Here is a 22,236-nt window from a genome sequence, read left to right as displayed (position 1 = left end):
TGCAAATGCAAGCACTTTACACTTCTCTGCATTGCCAAGCGAAATAAATAAATAAAAGTTATATACGGTTGAGTATGAGCAGGTCATACCGAATCCAAGTCTGGACCAATTTGAACTGATAATTTGTACCAACGAAATTAGACCCGACCTGACTTGATCTCACCCCAGAAAGCATTTTGGTTTGAAATTTGGAGACTTTCAGGTTCTGGTCTGGGATGTTAAAAGGGTAATTGAACATAATCTGGTTAGGCCTGACTGCACAATTAAGTTTCCTTCTTTTCTGATAGGAACCAATTTTCCTTCTTAATGACCTTCTTATCTCATGCCACACTTACTTTACCCTTGCCTTTTCCTTTATTAATACAATCTTAGCAGTGGTTTAAAAGTAAAGTTCCCTATCACTATTCATTAAGCATACCACTACATCTCTTTTGACAAGTGTACTATCAAAAATTATTGTTAATATCATTAGAGGATGATTTCTAATCCAATTACACTGAGTGATTGCTCTAAAGGTCTGTCACCTTAAATCAATGACGACTGGGAACATACGGCTGCTAGTGAGGCCCAGTTATGCTGAGAAAATGATCACGTCAATGGAGACAGGAGTAGCAACTAATTGACACTAGTGAGCAAATCGATGGTCTTGCTTTCCAACAGGCTCGAAAGAGATCCAAGGCAAAAAAAGGTGCAATAAGAAATTGCCAACCGTTCATAATATATACGAGAGCATGTGCCATCTTGTGAATGACATGAGGCCCCAACATCAACTACAGACAGACTAAACAGTCTTCCCATGATCCGAGAACTTGTCCATTAGTACCTATGTTCAGATCTCTCTAATGAGACTGGCTTGGGATTCTTTCAAACGATCTTTGTTCTCTTAGTTATATACGTAGAAAGTAATGCCAAAATTTCACTCTAAACCATATCTAACTAAACATAAGAACAATGATACAGTACCCTGTTCAAATTGGTCCTACAGGCACAATTAGTTGATCGTGACAAGCATGACCTTCGTCATGAGTATGCGCATCCATGCAAAGTGCGGCCTCTGTTGATAGGCCAAACTTATGACTAAAGCATAAATTCCTTAATGATATATTAAGGAAGAAAATGACTAAAGCATCACCAATCTGGAAAAATATCACTAAACTTTTGGATCTTCTCTGGCTTAGCATCTACTTCTATCTCGAAGAAGGCTCTGAAATCTTATTCTGGAAGAACTCTCTCTTGAAAGTCTCTTCCCACATCTATCTGAGGTTGCTGTAAACAAAACCATGTCAAATGATACTCCTGTCAAATGATTTGATGACTCTATCCTGTTTTTGCATTAGAGTTTAGTCGACGATGTTAAAAATAACCGTTTTGAGGATCATTTGACCTATTACTCTATTAGGTTAATACCTTTGAAAAAATCTAGTATTCAATTTATTTTGAAAAGAATTATATTTATATTTTTAACATATTTCAATCTTCAAAAGGATAACAAATAATTTTATATTTAAAACAGCTATTTGTTAACGCAGCCAGGAGAGGTATCAATGCAATAACAGGATATTGGAGATGTATATATGCGAATAGTAATTTTTGGAGAACAAATATGTAATAATCCATTTTTGCTAGGATATATGTAATTTTTTTTATAAGATAATAGTAAAGGGTAGTGAAACCCCTACCATTTTATTAACTATGTGCAGTTGGCTAACAGCCTAATAAACAATAGAGGATTTACTAACTTCTCAAAAGTTAGTAACCGGCATCTTTGTCACAAATTATACATAGATCTTACTTCATATTCCCAGGGCTTAAAACCTAGATGCAAAGTTGAATAATTGCGACAATAATGAAGCGACGACAGCACCAGCTGGACCCGGAACGTGGTCTTGAGCCTGCGTAGATGCAACACATGCTCAAAGGCCCATCAACTCGATATAAAAGGCCAAAACACCAGTAAGGAACTCGTTCCATAGTGCGTCCCTCTCTCCAGCATCATCAGGTGCAGTGGTGTCAAGAGAAGAAGGCCAAGGTGATGGAAGGTACACAACGGAGTCCTCTCCACACCTTCGACTACATTTTGACGTGCCGGGTTAAGTATTCTCAATACTAATCTGAATTGTTCTGTTGAAATGTAGCCAATAACTTCATCCTCTCGTGCTTTCGATTGCTCGGTCTGTGAGATAATCTTCTCATCGCCTGTCGCCAACATCTTGAACAAAATTGGCGTGATATGGAGGCACGTCAGGGCTATGGTGATCATCCCAGTGATGAAGGCTGCTGTTGTGTGTGCCTGTCATGTCGGTCATGGTGCTCGCCGAGAAGTCTCAATGGCCTTATAAGCCTCTATGCGAAGCTGTTCCGCCGGAGACCCGAGAGGATATACAAGTGTGACCCCACAGCTGAAGATGAAGAGCTTGGCACCTTAGCCTATCCCATGGTCCTTGTCCAAATCCCCATGTACAACGAGAAAGAGGTAGCTAAGCTCACCATCTCTCTCTCTCTCTCCTCTCTCTCTCTCTCTCTAATAGTGGTAGAGCTATATGGGGTGATGGCAGGTGTATCAGCTGTCGATAGGAGCCGCGTGCATCTATCGTGGCCCAAAGATCGCATATAATACAAATATTGGATGACTCAACTGATCCAATCATCAAGGTATCATGATCATTTGCAGCAATGGAAAATTGGGAATTCATGAATGCATGGTCATGTCCCCATGGAAACTGATAGCCAGCGTATCCCTCTTTAATTGAATCCTGCAGAAGTGTTCTTTATCCATTATAATTTATAACTATATATTATCATTTGAGTTTCAGGATTTAGTGAAAAATGATGTGAGAAATGGTTCGGAATGGGAAGAACATAAATATGAGACAAGGGATAATAGGAAGGGATACAAAGCCGGTGCTCTAAAAGAAGGAATGAAGCACAGTTATGTGCAGACATGCGAATATATTGCCATGTTGATGCTGACTTCAGCCTGCATCTGATTTCTCATGAGAACAATCCCTTTTCTTGCGCTAATCCTAGCATTGCTCTTGTCCAAGCTCGTTGGAATTTCGGTAAGGACCGTTGCGATTTTATATAATATATCATGACCTAGTTTCCACTTTCATTTAGGTGGCATCATTAATACTCTACAGAAAGTTCTCTCTTCCATTTGTCATTGTAATTGTAGCCAAACATTACCTTTCTAACGTCTTATTGAGACATCAATATTAATTTCAGCCATTAATATATGTGGCCTTAACCCTATTGAAGACATATATAACATATGCTAATCCCTTTGGGGAAGATTAGTCATTTTTTTATTGTCTAGAATCAACATATATATCCTCTCACAAAAAATTAAAGTTCATGTTTTAAGTACATTTTCAGAAATTTTGGTTGTAGAGTAGTTGAAAAATTATTCTGATCGGGTTTGTAGTGAACGCAAATGAGTGCTTGATGACAAAAATGCAAGAGATGTCAATGGATTACCACTTCAAGGTGGAGCAGGAATCAGGTTCTACATCATGTTCATTCTTCGGCTATAATGGTAATATATATTTCCCTTCAAACAATTTTATATTAAAGAGCATGTTATTATATTGTAGATTTTTATTAAGCAATTATATCTCTCAGGCTATATGAGGACTTACTTGTTGCATGACAGGAAAAGGGAAGGGAGACAAAGATGAAAACCTTTTTTAATGTCTACATACAAAATCAGTATATGCTTAAATATGACTTCGAATTTTCATGATAATTTGTTAGTTGCAAACTTGTTTAAAAGCAAACAGAATCGGTTAACATTTGGTAAGTATATAGATATATAGATTCTTAATTAATGAGGAAGAATTTTTTATTTAATGCCTGAATAATACTTCAAGTAAGCCCCTACATAGTTTGAATATTAACTCAGATGATAATTGAGGGACAAGATGCATCATAATACCCACACATTCTCCAAATCTATTCACTTACAGGACGGCTGGAGTATGGAGAATCAAGCTATAAGTGAAGTGGAGGTTGGAAGGATCGAACTACCGTAGAAGATATGGACTTAGCAGTAAGAGCAGGTCTTGGAGGCTGGAAAATGATCTACATTGGCAGCGTCAAGGTACTACTTTCATACATGCAATAGAACCTTTGTTCTCGAATCTAGTAGAAATCATGCAGACTATATAATATAGTCACCATCATAATAGAGGATCACTTCAATAACATTCTAATGATTAATCCTAATATTGTAACCAGCACTTGATCAAAGATGCTAACCGTATCTACCGACCGCAACGTATCAAACCCTTTTTTCCTATGCTACTTGTTCATTTTTTTTAATTAAATTAAAATAAATTTATCGTGTTCTTACCTTTTCTTTCTTTTTCTACCATGATAAACGCTAATAATTGATTACAAGTAGATGATCTCATCATATTTACTTTTGAGCAAAAAGGAATACATTATATTTTATGTAAATTTTCAACTTCATACGATTTGCATTTTTCTCTCTTGTTTTTTTACATTATTATTTGGTTTCCTTTTGGACATATAACTGATACCTCTCATGTGCCCAATTATAACTTGCTAGGTCAAAAGTGAACTACCAAGTACCTTCAAAGCCTACCGCTTCCACAGCACCGCTGTCCTGTGGGCCTGCGAATCTCTGCCGTAAAATGCTATGTGATATCATGAAAGCCAAGGTAAGATTCCTTTTACTCTTGTAAATCTAGAGCTAGAACATTGATGAAATCATACACATATATGCTTATGGCTAACAAACACTGTAGTAGCATAACATCAGCCAATTGTAATAGCCAAACTTTATCAAAAAGGGCTAGCCGCTAGCTAGAAAGAGTTATTTGGATTTATTGGCTCTATATAACTATCCAAGATCTACTGAATGCATGCTTGATATGCCTTGATATCCTCACAAGTTAAAAATCTAATTCTATTCAATATAATTATAACTACACAAATCCAATCATAATACTACGATCAACCTGTGGTCAACTCAATAAGCCGGTGCTACAATGTTTCATAGTTTATATAAGCCATGGGCTGAGTCAATTCAATATTATTCATAACAATGCAGGGCCTCACCTAAAAAGACTAACTAGAAATGTTATTCGGATTCTTCGATCTTGTATAAGTATTCAAAATCTACTCAACACAGTTGATTTGGAATAAAATATGTACTCACACAATGCCCACATCAATTTACAACAGCATATGTTGCTCGAGTGTTGGCATGATTGCACCAGTTCTACAACACAACTTATTTATTTCTTGTCCTGGTACTCTCAAGGTGATGCATCGCCTCCCTTTATTTCAAAAAAAAAAGAAGGAAAAACAACTTGTCCTCATACTTTGCTAGGGCATGTGCAAATTTTGTTTGTATACAAGGTGACAGCAATTTACCTAAAAATTTTGTTTGGGCTTCATTAGTAGAATGTCACAACTTGTTAGGGGTTGTGTCATACCAATTAAGATTGTGCCATTCTTCAATATATTTAAAAATATCTAGGCTGTCATGTATCTACCATGTCAGGTTGTGAATTTTTGAACGGAGTCTAATCTAATTGTGCTTCATTCCTCCTCTGATGCAGAAAGTATCGATATGGAAGAACTCTATGTGATCTACAGCTTTTCTTAACACGAAGGATCCTATCACACTTCGTCACCTTCTTCTTTTATTGTGTGCTGATCCCGCTGTCAGTTTTCTTCCCTGAAGTTGAAATTCCCAAATGGGGGATGGTCTATGTTCCATCAACAATTACCATCCTCAATGCAGTTGGAACTCCAAGGTTTGAACCATAGAACTCTTTTTTTCTTCTACAGCCTAGATGTTCTTGCATATATCAACAAAGGAGAGAAGCCATGATCATATCTCTTAGCAGTCACAGTGTATGCTAAAAATAGTTCTGTTTTCGCCACAAAGAAGAGGAAATTTCCCTAACATGTTAGATCTATACTACCTGCACCATTGGATTTACATGTCTGGTATATTAACATCAGAAATACTCATGCTTAAATGTTCAAGAAACTTTGCAAATTTCAGTGTTTATTTGAACATGGGCACTTTTCTTAATACAACAAATCGATTTACACTAATTTTTTTTCCTGATATTGCAGTTCTTTTCACCTAATTATTTTCTGGATCTTATTTGAGAATGTCATGTCCTTGCATCGATGCAAAGCCGTCATTATCGGTTTATTAGAGGCAGGGAGAGCTAATGAATGGGTTGTTACTGAGAAATTAGGAGATATGTTGAAGACAAAACCAAACATTAAAGTTGCCAGGAAATTTCGATTCAAGTTCTGGGAGAGGTAAAGCTACTGACATCATTCATCAACAATAGGCATGAATTTGAATTGATCGAACTTGAAGTACTCAAAAATGGATGGCTAATGCTGATCAAACATTATGGTCTTTGTTCACCAGGTTACATTTCCTGGAGCTCGGGCTTGCGGTATATCTCATGATATGTGCATGCTATGACTACTACTTCCGAGACGATTACTACTTTGTTTTCCTCCTTCCACAGGCCATAGCATTTTTTATCATGGGTGTCGGTTATATCGGCACCATCATCCCTAGTGACAACTAGATGACAGTCTTAGCTCCTGCGACAGTCACAGTGCTCTTTTTCCATGTCCATGCAATTCATTTGTGCCTTCGGACATCCATTGCGTTTATTACACCGCTTTCAATAAAAGGAATGGCCAAACTTTGTGCTGAAGAGAATCATCAACTTATGTATGTGATGAAATATTTTCTGAAAACTGGGACCAAAAAAACCATAGAGAAAAAGGATGATACCTTGGATAGGCTGCCTGCTGAAATAGGGAAACAAAATATTTTGATTTTCCTTGGTTTTTCGTTATTGTGAGGGGAGAAGAGAATTTGAAGCATTTTAGCTTATGTTTCTTCACTGCTGCAGAAGTGTTGAACAATCTTGATGGAATCTAAAATGCTTATATATTACTTTTTTTTTTCTTGATATAATAAAAACTAGCAAAAGAAGCAAATTTGCAAGGATATATTTGGTGCAATCTTATGAATTAGGGTGATGTAGTTCCAGTGATCTCTAAGAGAGAGATAAATCTTAAAATACCATATGCTGAACTAAATTTAGTAGATTTAGTAGTTCATGCCATTACTTGCCTCCTGGGATAAGAATGGCATTTCTTTTGATATCATCTACTCATGAATTCTCATCCAAAAAAAAAAAAAAAAATCTGCATCGACAACATTTGTACTATTTCATTCAATTTAATAAAGCTGGGGGAAGTTTCACTTCTTCCTCCATTTCCCTTAAAAAACAAAGAAAGAGAAAAATAGAAGGATAGTGCGGGAGTGACCCAGAGGACAATATTAAATGACCTTGGTCCGCTGTCCGTTGTTTTCTGTAACAACCCAGGACCTCACCCAAAATGGCTAGCCGGAAGGTTTTATTTGAGTTCCTTGATTTTGCATAAGTAACCCAAATCTACCCAGCGAATAACCGATGTGGGACTAAAACAACCACGCCCGCACGGATCCTCACATATTCCCCCCGTTTCAAGGCCCTGACGTCCTCGTCAGATTAGGGTTCAAATCTATTCAATCTAATCACAAACACCATGATTGGCCTGTGGTCAGCCTCAATAGATTCGTGCTGCAGTGTCCCCTAGTCCACATAGGTTATGGGCCGGGTTCGCTCTGATACCATTTGTAACAACCCAAAATCTCACCCAAAATGGCTAGCCGGAAGATATATTTGGTTCCTTGATCCTGAATAAGTATCCAGAGATCTACCCAGCGAATAACCGATGTGGGACTAAAACACACGCCCGCACGGTCCTCACATACTTCCCCGTTCAAGCCTGACGTCCTCGACAGGCTAAGGGTTCATATCTATTCAAATCTAATCACAACACCACGATTGGCCCGTGTTAGCTCAATGGATCCGTGCTGCAGTGTCCTCCAATCCAACATAAGTTATAGGCCGGGTCCGCTCTGATACTATTTGTAACAACCCAGGACCTCACCCAAAATGGCTAGCGGAAGGTTTTATTTGAGTTCCTTGATTTTGTATAAGTACCCAAGATCTACCCAGCGAATAACTGATGTGGACTAAACACACGCCCGCACGGATCCTCACAGTTTCTTTCTATCAAAGGGGTGCCGAAGGCATGGGGGATTTGGCTGAGCATGAGCATGCAGTCCTTGTTGTTCATGAGGATTATCTGCCTATCAAAATAAAATGAGACTGGCGTTGGATCCTCTCAAGAAATTCTTATTATTATTCCTCCTGTATATAGTCACCACTTATAATAACAAGTTGGATTCGATCAAGGTATTTTCGTTCCTTCTTGATTTAATCTTTGTTATTATAACACAAACTGCTGCAATTGTAAATATTCATCCTTGCTGAGTGATGCAATGAGCATCGTGTGGCCATGTATTTAGTGTCACATCAGCTATACATTAGATAAATTTTTGGTATTTATATGCAGTCAGAAAAGCTAAATATTCAACTATTTTTTTTGAATAAGAATATAAGTTGCTATAAATTAGGGGTGGCAATCGGGTCGGGTCGGACATAAACGGGTCGGGTCAGATGTTAAACGGGTCAGAAAAGTATAAATCTGAACCCGACCTGTTTATTAAACAGGTCGGAAAGTACAAACCCGAACCCGACCTGTTTATTAAACAGGTAACCCGGCCCGACCCGTTTAACCTATTTAATAAACAGATCGATTAAACATTTAAACAGGTCGGGTTTCCTTCTCTGACCCGTTTAACTAAATAGAGAGAGAGAGAGAGAGAGAGAGAGAGATGGGAGGCCATGAGGGTGGGTTGGTCATCCTGTCATCGATCTCGGCCACCGGTGGGGTTGCTTCTGGCGAGAGAGAGAGAGAGAGAGAGAGAGGGGGGGGTTCGACGGAGAGAGATAGAGAGAGGTGGGGGTTCGACGGAGAGGTGGGACTGTGGTCTGTGGGAGGGTTCGACGGAGAGAGAGAGAGAGGTGGTACTGTGGTCTGTGCCTCTGTGGGAGGGTTCGACGGAGAGACTGTGGTCTGTGCCTCTGTGGGAGGGTTCGACGAGAGAGAGAGAGGTGGGATTGTGGGAGGGTTCGACGGAGAGAGAGAGAGAGGTGCCTGCTTCGATCGATAGGCCACCCCTACTCAGGGCTTGAGGATGAGGGGGATGGAGTGATAGACTGGTGGTGGTGGCGCCGGAGGAGGGTTTGGTGGTAGGGTTTATGGGGTGGGGGGAGGATAGAGGGAGTGAGGCATACCGATTGAGAGGGCGCCTCTGAAATCAGCGGCGACGAGGTCGGGGACGGCAATCCTTGGATCTTAGCGGAGAGGGTGAGGCCGAGATCGATGACAGCGGAGATGGAAAGATCGAGTTCGGCAAAGCAGTGATTCGAGAGCAAGGTCCGCCGCCGCCGCCACCGCCGCTGGAGCCATGGCCTTCTTTCCCATCTCTTCCTCTCTCCACTCCCTTGACGTGCGGTCCCTGATCTTCCGAGGATCTGAGCAAGGCGGCGACTCTGTGAGGGTCTTGTGAGGGTCTTGAGGGAAGACGGGAGGGAAGACGGCGGACGAGAGAGGAAGAGGGAAGCCTGAATCGGTGAAATCCCTATTCCCTGAATCCCTGATCGAGTGATCAATTCGTGCCCTCGCGAGCTCGCGGTGAAATCGAGCCGAGGGCCATGCGGGCCCATGCGGGCGTGCGGCAGAAAGTTGGGCCACCCTGAGCCTTTGTCTCCTGGCCCTTATCTACCAGCCCAACAGATTATACGGGTTATACGGGTTAAACGGGTCGGACGTCTAAAACCCGTATCCGACCCAATTAATAAATAGGTTAAACGGGTCAACCTGTTTATGACCCGAACCTGTTTAGGCCAAACCCAAACCTGTTTATGGCGGGTCGAACACGGGTCGGGTTGGCGGGTCGGATCATATGCTATAAATTATATCAAAACCGATGCCAGAATTAAATAGGAGGATATGGGGAGGACTAGAGTGTAGTTGCTCTTACTTTAATAATAATAAAAAAAAAAAGGAGCAACCAACCAAATCTCCATGCTTTTTCTCATGTTGCAGCCGTCGACTTCATATCTTACCAAATCTCATGTTTGATCACATTGGCACCCCGTGACTTTATGCAAGTTTCCTCCATGTGCAGCCGGTCCACTTTATTTCTTGCCAATTGTCCATGTTGATCACATGACTAAGAGCGCGGTATTGACCGGCCCAAAAGACTCACACAGGCTATAACTCCCTGCACGGACTCTTAGAGCAAGGCAAAAAAAAATAATATATATGTAACCTCATGTGCCTCGCACGTGAGAGCATATTTTTATGGATTTTATTGAGCTATGTTGAATAATCGGTTACGAGGCTTTATGATTTTTGTTTGCATTTTGATGAGGTTTGTAGTTAATCCTTATTTATATTTACTATATTTATATTGGTGTGAGTGTGTAGAATTCTTACTTAGCTATAAAGCTTACGCCACTTCTTCTTTTCTTCTTTCAAGGTCTTAGGATGCATAGTTACGAATGGATTGGGCATGAAATTCGAGCATCAGATTTGTGAGTTAGTTTGTTTATTTTTGATATTGATAGGCATTTGAAGATCATGTAACGAAATCCAATTGAATTATTTAAATGTGATTGAATTATTTATTTGAATTATTTTGCTATTCGCTATTGAGTTATTGGATATTGCCATCTTAGCTCTTGCATGATCTCTAAGACATTACTTTAGAGCTCATGCGGCCCGTGTTACGTGCTCGACCCAAGTGACGAGCTCGGGGGGTGACATTTTATATCCAAACCTGGCTTAGAAAATACCTATCTGAATGACTTAGTCCCATCTTTCTCTAAGAAAAGAGATGACTAAGTCTGATCTATCTTCAAATTAAATCTAAGCTAGACAAGACCTATCTCTGATATTTTTACTCCGAGCACATCTTGAATTAGTTAGGTTTACTTAAATCTGGTTGGGTTGGCTTAAAATATGAATCAACTTTGGGTTGAGACGGCTGGAAGCCATAATGTAGAACTAGGATTGTGTTCAGATGGGTGAAATATCTGAGCTTTCCTCCTGGTACCACCATATTTAAATTAATCATGTCGTTCGTTTCAAGCCAAACAGAATACGAGTTGGATGTAGACTAAACCAACCATCCAAAATTGCAAGTTAGCAGGTTGCATTTGAGTAAGCCCAATCTCCAAATTGCACCCCTAGTTTTTTTATTGATGATAACTACGATCGTGCCTTGCTATACCATGGGCATGCATCAGAAACATCAAACCAAAGAGAGCACATTGATTGAAACGGTTTGCCAGAATTATCAGGCATAACGCTCATACTCCCAAATTGGGCCAAATGAGAATGGAGACATATAAATTATCCTAAAATCGGCACAAATTTTTTACTCTTTGTTGCACATGGATGGTTTTACTTCTTTGATAAAAGCTAATTAGGAACAATAGTGTACTAAGCTTTCAAGAGTAAAATGCTCAGAAAATAGCTCTATTCTTTCCAAGCTTGGATTCATTCAGATCTCTGACTAAATGCATAGAGTCAACAATGGACTGAAAAATAATTGGGTTTCACAGCTGGAGGACTCGGCAGCGTGATTCCTCTGCTACGCCACGCCAGTGACAGAGATTCAAACAATTTGAGTGATTGAATGAGTAAAATAGATGTAGTTTACTAATGTCATGTGATTCTTCTTGCCAATATTTTGACGTTATTTCGACACGAACAATTGGTCGATTATTAAAGTGACCAGTTTTTGTTTTTTTTTTTTTTGACAGAACAAGAGGGCCAACATGCTTGCTTGATTATATATTTACAGTTTGAATAAACATTCTCTGTCGTGTATTGCAAGGGAGTGACCCTGGCACAAAGTCGTGTGCTATGGAAACCTTTGACAGCTATGGAAACATTAGAAACCTTGGGCTATGAAATGCAGAAGAGTAGAGATGTGTAGGCCATACTAACAAATCTGGCCGTTAATAGAGAAGGTGTGTGTGTCATGCCCGAATCCACTACCCAGATCGGCCATATGACACGACCGCATATACACCCTGAAGAATATTGAAGACCTAAAAATTTATCACAACCTTAATATATATATATCTATGAACAAAAATGACCTCAATTCATAACAAATAATAAACTTGTACAAAATTACAAGATTATTCATCCTTCCGAAAACAAGGATGCTATATCTATTCATTTTTGCTACTTGTGATCTCAACCATAGTCAAGTACTACTTAACTTACAACTCTAAAAAAAATACAAAGAAAGATATCAGCTTTTCCAGCTCAGTAAAAATTCTAAATCGCTACACCATAAGTAATAGAAAAATAATCACATAAATAATACCAGGTAAAATAAATATCATATCAATACTCGGAAAGCCCATATAATTAACATGCGCATAAGCCCTTATTATCATTTTATCAAAGAAGCACATATATATATATATATATAAAATATATATATATGCTTCTCCGGTTTTCAATCCGGGAGCTTTTCCGGCAAAGATCTAAGGCAAAGAAATCTGGAAGAGAAGCTCGAAACAGGTGGCGATTCTCGGAGTTTTCATCAGTTTAACAGAGGAGGATAAGACTAAATAGGAGGGATCTCGACCTTGTCTAGCTGGTGGTTGGAAATCACCATGGACTCTCAAAGTCTAGCACGATCGGGGAGGTGGGAGTTCTTCTCCCCTCTTTCGTGATAGGTTGACCACGATCGGTGTGAGGCCCAATAGTCCCACATCGGAAAGACTCATTACAGAACTTGGGCATATGAGGCGGATGTCTCCAAATCCTGCATATGCGTTTTGGGAGGAATACAAAATCGAAGATGGGTGAAGGACGCTTGCGTGAGCTCCAAAACCGAACAATATCTGGCAGAGGAGCCACGTATTTTCCCCCCTCATATGGCTCCCACGTGGGCAACGGGTGCCTCACGTTGCCTCACGAAGGCGGGGGCGTGACATTTGGTATCAGAGCCAGGACGGCTCTTGTCCAATGGTGGGAAGGGTGTAAGGTCCAATAGTCCCACATTGGAAATACTCATTCCAAAACCTGAGCATATGAGGCGGGTGTCTCTAAATCCTGCAGACACGTTTCGGAGGAAAACAAAATTGGGAAGGGGTGAAGGACGCTTGCGTGAAGCCCAGAATCGGACCAATATTTGGCAGGGAAGCCTGTGTTTCCCCCTCATTGTGGCCCTCACGTGGGCATTGGGTGCCTCACGTGCCTCACAGAGGCGGGGGCGTGACATTTGGTATCAGAGCCGAGGACGGCTCTTGTTCCAATGGTGGGAAAAGTGTGAGGCCCAATAGTTCCACATTGAAAAGACTCGTTCATAGCCTAAGCATATGAGGTGGGTGTCTCCAAATCCTGCAGACTCATTTTCAGTAGAAAACAAAACTAGGGAGGGGTGAAAGATGCTTGCGTGAAGCTCCGGAACCGGACAATATCTGGCAAGGGAGCCCCGTGTTCCCCCCTCATGTGGCTCTCACATGGGCACTGGGTGCCTCACGTGCCTCGCGCAGGCAGGGGCGTGACATTTGGTATCAGAGCCGAGGATAGCTCTTGTCTAATGGTGGAAAATGTGTAAGGCCTAATAATTCCAGATCGGAAAGACTCGTTCCAGAGCCTGGGCATATGAGGTGGGTGTATCCAAATCCTGCAGACGTATTTTGGGAGGAAAATAAAACCAAGGAGGGGTGAATGATGCTTGCGTGAAGCTCCGGAACCGAACAATATCTGGCAGGGGAGCCCCCGTGTTCCCCCTCATGCGGCCCCCACGTGAGCACTGGATGCCTCACGTGCCCCGCGCAGCGGGGGCGTGACAATCGGTAGACCCATTCACAGGTTAGTGGACCTGGTTTCTTCAAGGCAGCCTATAAAGTTAGGCCTTACAATCACAACCCTTCTTTTATCTCCTTTACGGCTCTCTAGACACCGGTGGCATGCCCGCATACAATTTAGCTATCAGGCTAGTAAGGAGCAACAACATTCCACTTGTATTACAAATTAAGATAGCAAGGCGAAAAAGATTGCAATCTAGCTTGGAACCTAAAAATTCTATTAATATGGGGGACTTCTGCTAGATCTATATGCTCACTAATGGCACACGTGTCCAGAAAAAACATAAGAACAAGATCTAGGAAACCACGTGGTAATTGGTTGCTTCCTGTAAGGTAATCCCTCCATCAATTTGTTTTAAAATACATGCTGATCTAACTAATATCAGTCGCTAATGACTCGATGATCAGTTCACACCATATTGGCCACAACGTGCTGACCAGATCCATCACATGCATATGTACGATAGAAAGGCCCATCTCCTTCGTATAAAAAGGCTAGAGATCTCCTGCCAACCTGTGCACAACGGTGCGAGAAAGAGAAGGCCGAGGTGATGGAAGGTACACTCGCAAGACATCTCGACAAACCTCTCCTACTACATTGTGCTTTGAAGTGAAGCAAGCCTTGGTTTTCTTTCTGCACTAATCTATCATCTGTTTTATCCAAACTTAGCCGATAGCTTCCACAGCCTCAGACTTTCCATTGCCCGGGTCTTCGAGCTCCTCTTTCCTCGACCACCACTGCCTTCTTTCTGGAACAAATTAGTGTGGCATGGAGGCAATTCAGGGCATTCGTCGTTGTTCCAATGGTGAAGGCCGCCGTGGTTATGTGCTTGATCATGTCGACAATGGTGCTCGTTGAGAAGCTCTTCATGGGCTTGGTTAGCCTGTACGCCAAGGTGTTTCATCGGAGACCGGAGAGGATGTACAAGTGTGATCCCATTGCTCGGGATGAAGAGCTTGTCACCTTAGCCTATCCCATGGTCCTCGTCCAAATTCCCATGTACAATGAGAAAGAGGTAGCTTACAGCTCGCCATCTCTCTCTCTCTCTCTCTCTCTCTCTCATAGCCAGATCTAAAATTGCTTCAGAGAAAGCTATGGTTTAATGGCAGGTGTACCGGTTGTCCATAGGAGCTGCCTGCAATCTCATATGGCCGGATGATCGAATCATAGTACAAGTACTGGATGATTCCACTGATCCAGTTGTCAAGGTACGATGGTCAAAAAGTAAACTCTTCTTTCTGTAATAGTCTATATCTATAATGGAAGACTAACGGGTGATAGACTAGATTATTTATATGTAATATCTTTTTTTACGACGGGCGCACTGCCCGACGAATCCAGCTAGGTATAAAGCTGGAACAGAGCACCAAATCTTGTCCATCTATCTACGTGGCCGCCTTGTCCCGTATGTTCAGGTCCGTGATTTCCTGTTTGGCATTGCAATGGAAATCACTCCGTAATTCGCGCTACCATTGAAAAAAAAAAGTAAAGAAAAGAAAAACAACTGTTCTACCCTACCCATGAACAGGTCGAATTTATAATGCTGACATGGCAAATTGTTATTGGTGGATATTCTGAGGTTTACGCCAGAATAAATATGAATGGAGCCATATGCAATGATTGCAAGACCTCTGTAAACAACGCCTGTAGAAAATTCCTGCATTTATGCATCCCAACGGCTGGTAAACAGCACAAATACCTTTTTTTCGTCCATTTTAGATACATTTTAAGATGCATGTTGCACTGCCCTAATACAAGCTCAAATTATTTCATGATCATTACCAACAATGTCACAATTAATATGGATTTTAAAGCTGACCTTGTCCGAGAAGGAAGCAAGTGACCCACCTCCTGGGTCTCCCTCCATTTATATGTCTTTGTGCTAGTTGATGATTTGTGAGAGACAACTGTTCTTACCAGCCATGGAGGAACCTGCTCCAGTCTTTCTATAGCATCCTTGGTTTATTGTGACCATCAACTGAGGTGAACTGGATTTGGATTTAGCTATATTTAAGCCTTTCCGGTCGGCTACACTAGAACTTCCACAATCAACGGATCACGCCCTTTAGGTATCAAGTCCTTATATACTTTTGGTAGGCAGGAGCAAAAATAGCATTAGAAAAGGTTCCTTCCAGCATGATGGCTCCACTGAATAGATTCTTATGTTTTTTTTTTTTTAATGACTCGCATGTTATCCAATTCCTTTTCACCTAAATCTAATGCAATAGAAGTGGCTTTCTAAAGTTTTCCCTATTGAAAAGCTTATCAATAGAGTTGATGACAAAGAGAACGAAGATATTCTCCCAGTCGTTTAATTAAAGAAAGTCAGAATAAACCTTTGTTACAATTAATGCTATTTTAATTTACTGTCGCCTTAAATTTCAGGACTTGGTGAAAAAGGAATGCGAAAAATGGTTCAAAAAGGGAAAGAATATAACATACGAGACGAGGGACAACAGGAACGGATACAAAGCTGGCGCTTTAAAAGTAGGAATGAAGTATAGCTACGTGGAGACTTGCGAGTATATTGCCATGTTTGATGCCGACTTCCAACCTTCACCGGACTTTCTCATGAGAACTGTTCCATTTCTTGTGCATAATCCTGATATTGCTCTCGTGCAAGCTCGATGGCAGTTTGGTAAGTTTGCATATACTTTAGTTCATGAGCTTTTTTATTTTGTTTTTTTCTTAGAGTAAAATGGATGGGAAGACCCTTTGAATTCAGTTAATTCACTGTTTCACATAACCCAGTCCAACGCAATTGACCTCAGAAAAAATTACACACCCCGTGTCCTGAATCCAATGTTTGAAATACCAAGGATCGAGGTCTTCCAAATCTAACTTTAATCTCTTTAAGGAGGGATTTGAATCCAAATTGTTGATATTAAATCTTAATAGCTTTATCGGATATTTTTAAGACATCAATAGTTTTTTAAAGTCTTGCCCGTTTGAGAAGGAAAAATAAAAGGTCTTTCTACTTGTGAATCCACACCTGACCTCTTAAGATCCGGATCAAAAAATTTTGGTGAATACCAAACCCAAATTCAGAGCGTGTGGCGTGCGGGGTTTCGTTCCAGTGGGAAATCAAAGCAAAAAAAGGCCCGTTGGAGCACCAAATCTCGATCTTTCGTACGCTGGGATGGCGAAGGCCTCCAAGATTCGCATTCCTCTCGTCGATGAGGACCAACTAATTGGGCTCCCACCACCAACAAAGGGGTTTGGATTTTTCTTTTATCTCGTATTTAGGCAGATAAGATTAGGGTTTTATTTTCCACATTGAGATGATCCTAGGTTTTAGTATTGCTGGAAAAATGTTTTTTTTTTTCAAAAAAACTGCATGCACAATTTTTTTTTTTTTTTTTTGATCTGCTTCTGTGTTTAATTTGTTTGGGGTTGAACATCATCAAAGATGGGTTTCACGACTGGGAAACATTTTTTTTTATATTTTTAATGTGGTTTTGGTTTCTTTTATTTGACTTTATCATGGTTTGTACTTGTAAATCCACTTAATTCTTATGCATGTTTATTTTTCTGCTGTGTGGATTGGAAACTTCTAGGATTTTCATCCCATGAATTACTTGTAGGGTTACATCAAGCTTTTGTTCCATGGGATGAAAGCTAAATGTTACAGTATTTTTATCCCATGGAATACAAACCCTAGCTATCTAGAGGGACCCTTCAAAGAGAATATTGCTATCCTTTTACATTAACAAGTGAAACATATGATTAAAGTGTTATGTGTATTTTGTGGTTTCGAAATAAGGGACGAAAATGGTAGATATGATTAAAGTACTGGACTAGTACATTGTATATATGCATTTGACTTTATTAGAAATTGTGGTTCGAACTTTTTCTGAAATATTTAAAAAGAATTATAGCGAAGCATTTGTTTGTATGTTAGAGTCGTCATCGTTGTTTTGTCACAATGTTCGATTTGTGTTTCTCCATGTATGTCTTATTGTGCAATGTGCATTGTTCACTGTATGCATCTGCAACATGTGTGTGTGAGTGGAGAAAAATTGCAACCTATACTTTATAAGACTTAGTTTAGCAGGGTATGTTGTATAAAAGTTGGAAACACTTCATGTGCAAGTAAGCTTTTGGTCAATGTTGTTTAATTTATCTTCCAAATGCTTAATGCTGATTCGAACATCAATTTGCACCTTAGACTGCTTTTAACAACTTCAAAAACATCATAAGCCCGGTTTTATTTTCTTTCATTTTCTTTCTTTTCTGTTGATGATAATCCTTGTTTTATCATTTCAGTGGTTCTCTTTCATTAATCAGACTGTTTTTATTCTATATTCTCTGACTTTGCTGCAGGCAGCATGCTCTTCTTTTCTGCTCCAGCTCCCTGTTTTGTTCTCATTTCTTCTTCTTTTTTATTTTTTTTCTTTTTACTTGATGGAGACCAGCAGATATGATCCTCTTTTATTTTTCCAAACTATTTCTCTTAATAGTGATTAACAAGGGGGGTGTCCCACCATTTTGAGTGTTAGGACAGGGCATCATGCCATGTTTCAGAATGGGATGAGTCAAAAAAGTGGACCAAGACAAATGAGACATCTATTGTCCTAAGTGTCAGGTATGCTGGCCCATTCCACAAAAAAACCAGGATAGCTTGCATGGTATTTACAATTAAAACCACTACCTTAATAGTGTATACATGAATCCCTCTGTTTGATGAACCAAATCTTGACTATACAACAGTGATGGCATATGATAACATCACAACTAGCAATGGAATCATGTGCCACATTATTGAAATAAGTAAATCAAAATGGTAAGTCATGTTGTCACAGCTGTTAGATGCATCTTATGCAATTGAATCAGCACCTCTACTAAATTACAACGAAAGTTAGATTCCAAACTCGACATAGGAACCAATATTAACACTGATCATTCTACTGTGGCACTATCCAGCTAGAATACGCTATGTTTTATATATGCTAGCTCTTTCACAGGCAAATTAAAGCTATAAAATATACTATATTGGAGAGAATATTTTTGTTTTTTTGGAGGGAAATACTGGAGAGAATGTTACTTTATAAAACTAGATCTTTCTATTTGAAATTCTTAAATCTGTAAATTGTTGAGAAGGTGATGACAGTAATCTTTTTGTGGTATTGTAGTGAATGCCAACGAGTGCTTGATGACAAGAATTCAAGAGATGTCAATGGATTACCACTTCAAGGTGGAGCAGGAATCTGGGTCTTCAACCTGTGCATTTTTTGGTTATAATGGTAGAATCTCGTTCAATTCAAAGTTTTAATACTGAAAATATGTGTACTTACCTTACTGGCTTCCCAATGAAATAATATGCTTAAAAACAACATGAAAAGTTTCACTTGTTTGCACACTACAATGACAGGATTAAAAAAATAAATCATTGTAGATACATCATAAAGATTATATGATAAAAATTGACTTGGAACTACTTTTTCTAATAAAGTGCTGAAGCTATATTTGATATGAAGTTAGAGTATTTCTTATGGAGGGTACTTTCTCATTCCATCATCCGTAATTTTTCATAAGCGAGGCACAGCATTTACAATCAGGGGGAAAACCTCTAAAAAAGAGGAAGAACAGTTCAATAAACCTACTTTATATTCAAAAAAATATTAATTAATCACTTCTCTGAATAAGGCAATGCACATGAATCTAAATAATGACCGGCATTGGAATTGGGCTACACAAGTTGCCAAGCAGTCATATTCACCTTTTATGTATTTATAATTGCTAAATTTGACTCTTGAATCCAACCTTGTTCTGATATAGGGACTGCTGGAGTGTGGAGAATTCAAGCTATTAATGATGCAGGAGGTTGGAAGGATCGAACTACTGTAGAAGACATGGATTTAGCAGTTAGAGCAGGTCTTGGAGGCTGGAAATTTGTATATGTTGGTAATGTTAAGGTATTTCTTCCAAAGTAATATGTTTGGAACAGTTGATAGTTGTTACATTAATTTATTTAAATAGGTTAAAACAGTGTATAATTATTATAGTTTCTTATAATGAGGGCATCATCAGCTCCCTAGTTTCTGTGAAGAGAAAACCTATATTGTTCTAGTTCTTTCATCTGCTGCCACCTTCTAATCATTCCATGATTCTAGTTCTTTTATTCGTTAGTACCCTATTTCACCAAAGACACGATCAAACACCAATAAAGTATATATTTAATATTATTGAGCTTTACTAATATACATTACTGTTATTGTTCTCACAAGACCTTTTCTGGCTTTCTAGGTTAAAAGTGAGTTACCCAGCACTTTCAAGGCTTATCGTTATCAGCAACATCGTTGGGCTTGTGGGCCAGCAGTTCTAGTTCGGAAAATGTTTTGGGATATTGTTAAGGCCAAGGTCAGTCTTTCCTTAGTAAACAGATGTGAGATCGAATGAAAAAACATGATGTGCTTTGCGAGTATCATGTGTGGCCTCCATCCACAAGGTGGTCATGCATTATATATCACAAGTGCACAAAGGTTTTATGTCAAATAACATCTAGCATGTCATGCATCGTAGACTATTAGCATTTTAAGATTATAATTGTTAGAAAGAAGCTAAAGCTGACCTGCTTAATTTCCTTCTGTGATGCAGAAAGTATCTATCTGGAAAAAACTACATGTGATCTACAACTTTTTCCTTGCACGGAGGATTGTATCGCATATTGTCACTTTCTTGTTTTATTGTGTGGTGATCCCTTTATCAGCTTTCTTCCCTGAAGTTGAAATTCCAAAGTGGGGAGTGGTTTACGTCCCAACAACAATTACCCTTCTCAACTCAGTTGGAACTCCAAGGTTTGCAACTTCAAACTGCTTTCTAGTATTCAACCTTGTTCATTTTATTTTCAACATGAGGAAGCACTGTTCTTGTTTTTCCTGGCCTTCAATTAGTGCTGCAAGTGGATTGGGGTGGGTAGAATTCCAACTTGATCTAGTCCAGACCCAGGCTACTTGCAGGTCCCATATTTTGATCCAGGTCCAACTCATCACTCAATTTGTCTGGATCAAATTTTATCTCTTTCTAGACAAGGTTTGGTTGATTGACTCCAAGGGCTACACCCTCGAGTTTCTAATGGATCTTCCCTGCTCAGGTCATGTCTCATTTCATGAGATCTATTTGCAACTTCAATTGAGATTTGGTCTTAATTTGGGAACCATCCATGATTCATGGGTCTTAAAATTTGATGTGAATCAGGTTTAAGTCAATTTGGGTACAGGTCAGATCCAAGCCTACTCAACCTGCTTGCAGCCATAAGAATAATGCATGTAGCAGATTTGGACTTAGTTTCTCACAACAAAATGGGTCTTTTCCTTCCATTACATGAGGAAGTTATTAATATCATGGATGCTCATGCTTCAATATTCGAAACTTGATAGAGGGAGTTAAAATCTGCTACAGTTAGAGCTATCAACACTTCCATGTCATACAATATATCTCATGCTTAGCCAGCAGAAGTTGGTCTGTCGGTTGACACTACTTTCCTCAGAGCCTGTCCTGTGGAAGGGATTTGAGCTCAACTCAGAATGGTGGGGTTCCACTATTATTTGTAAAAAGAAATGCACGATTTGCCTTTTGTATTTTCTTTTTGTAATGTTGCTTTTTTCTTTTTATTGCAGCTCTTTCCATCTAATTATCTTCTGGGTCTTATTTGAGAATGTCATGTCCCTGCACCGGTGTAAAGCTGTCCTCATTGGCTTATTAGAAGCAGGGAGAGCTAATGAATGGGTTGTTACAGAAAAATTAGGAGATATGTTGAAGACAAAGCCAAACATTAGTGTCACGCAAAAAATTCGATTCAAGTTCTGGGACAGGTAAACCTAATGATACTCTCTTCTTATGATGCTAAAAGTAGTTGTTTGTTTATGTTATTCAAATTGACCACAAACTTTAAGAGGAAAAGAGATCAATCAAAACTTTTAAGTTTACGACGAACTCTAAGAGGAGAAGGATCAATTAAAATTTCTTACTCCTAATGCATTTCCAAAGTTGATTAACATTTTGTTGTTTTATCATTGTCAGATTTCACCTCCTGGAGCTTGGGCTTGCAGTATTCCTCATGATTTCTGCATGCTATGATTGTATCTACCGACGAGATTACTATTTTATCTACATCTTCCCTCAATCCATCACATTTTTTATCATGGGCTTTGGTTATGTGGGCACCATTATCCCCAGTTAGATATAGAAGCCATGTGGACCGCCTAATCCATTGAACACTCTCATTTTTTTTTCAGTACAATTCTTTTTTGTCTTCATCCAACCATCATATTTGTTAATGACTTATTTGTAATAATATCCATCAAATTTTATGAAAAGTGGAGTCATTAATTTTGCCATATTGAATGTCCTGAAGAA

General features: G+C 39.4%; 1 protein-coding gene and 1 pseudogene across 2 annotated transcripts; both read left to right on the top strand.

Annotated features, from left to right (window-relative positions):
* The first annotated feature begins 533 nt into the window (after positions 1-533).
* LOC103705252 lies at positions 534-7,102 on the top strand (annotated as a pseudogene).
* A 7,285-nt stretch (positions 7,103-14,387) lies between these two features.
* LOC103703027 (glucomannan 4-beta-mannosyltransferase 1-like) lies at positions 14,388-22,196 on the top strand. 2 transcript variants are annotated; one of them, XR_005512136.1, is made up of 12 exons: positions 14,388-14,435; positions 14,548-14,893; positions 14,988-15,086; positions 16,264-16,516; positions 19,011-19,121; positions 19,657-19,793; positions 20,125-20,238; positions 20,476-20,675; positions 20,772-20,971; positions 21,076-21,407; positions 21,498-21,692; positions 21,901-22,071. XR_005512136.1 is itself a non-coding variant. In XM_008785729.4 (10 exons), the coding sequence occupies exons 2-10, from the start codon at positions 14,681-14,683 to the stop codon at positions 22,058-22,060; spliced, it is 1,482 nt and encodes a 493-aa protein (XP_008783951.3). In that variant the 5' UTR covers positions 14,388-14,435; positions 14,548-14,680; the 3' UTR covers positions 22,061-22,196. The 2 variants fall into 2 exon arrangements, 1 of the variants encoding a protein (XP_008783951.3); XM_008785729.4 differs by lacking the exons at positions 20,772-20,971; positions 21,076-21,407 and having other exon boundaries at positions 21,901-22,196.
* Positions 22,197-22,236: the final 40 nt, after the last annotated feature.

This window comes from Phoenix dactylifera, chromosome 6 (genome assembly GCF_009389715.1).
Source record: "Phoenix dactylifera cultivar Barhee BC4 chromosome 6, palm_55x_up_171113_PBpolish2nd_filt_p, whole genome shotgun sequence".
NCBI lineage: Eukaryota > Viridiplantae > Streptophyta > Magnoliopsida > Arecales > Arecaceae > Phoenix > Phoenix dactylifera.
This window is presented reverse-complemented; position numbering and strand designations above follow the sequence as displayed.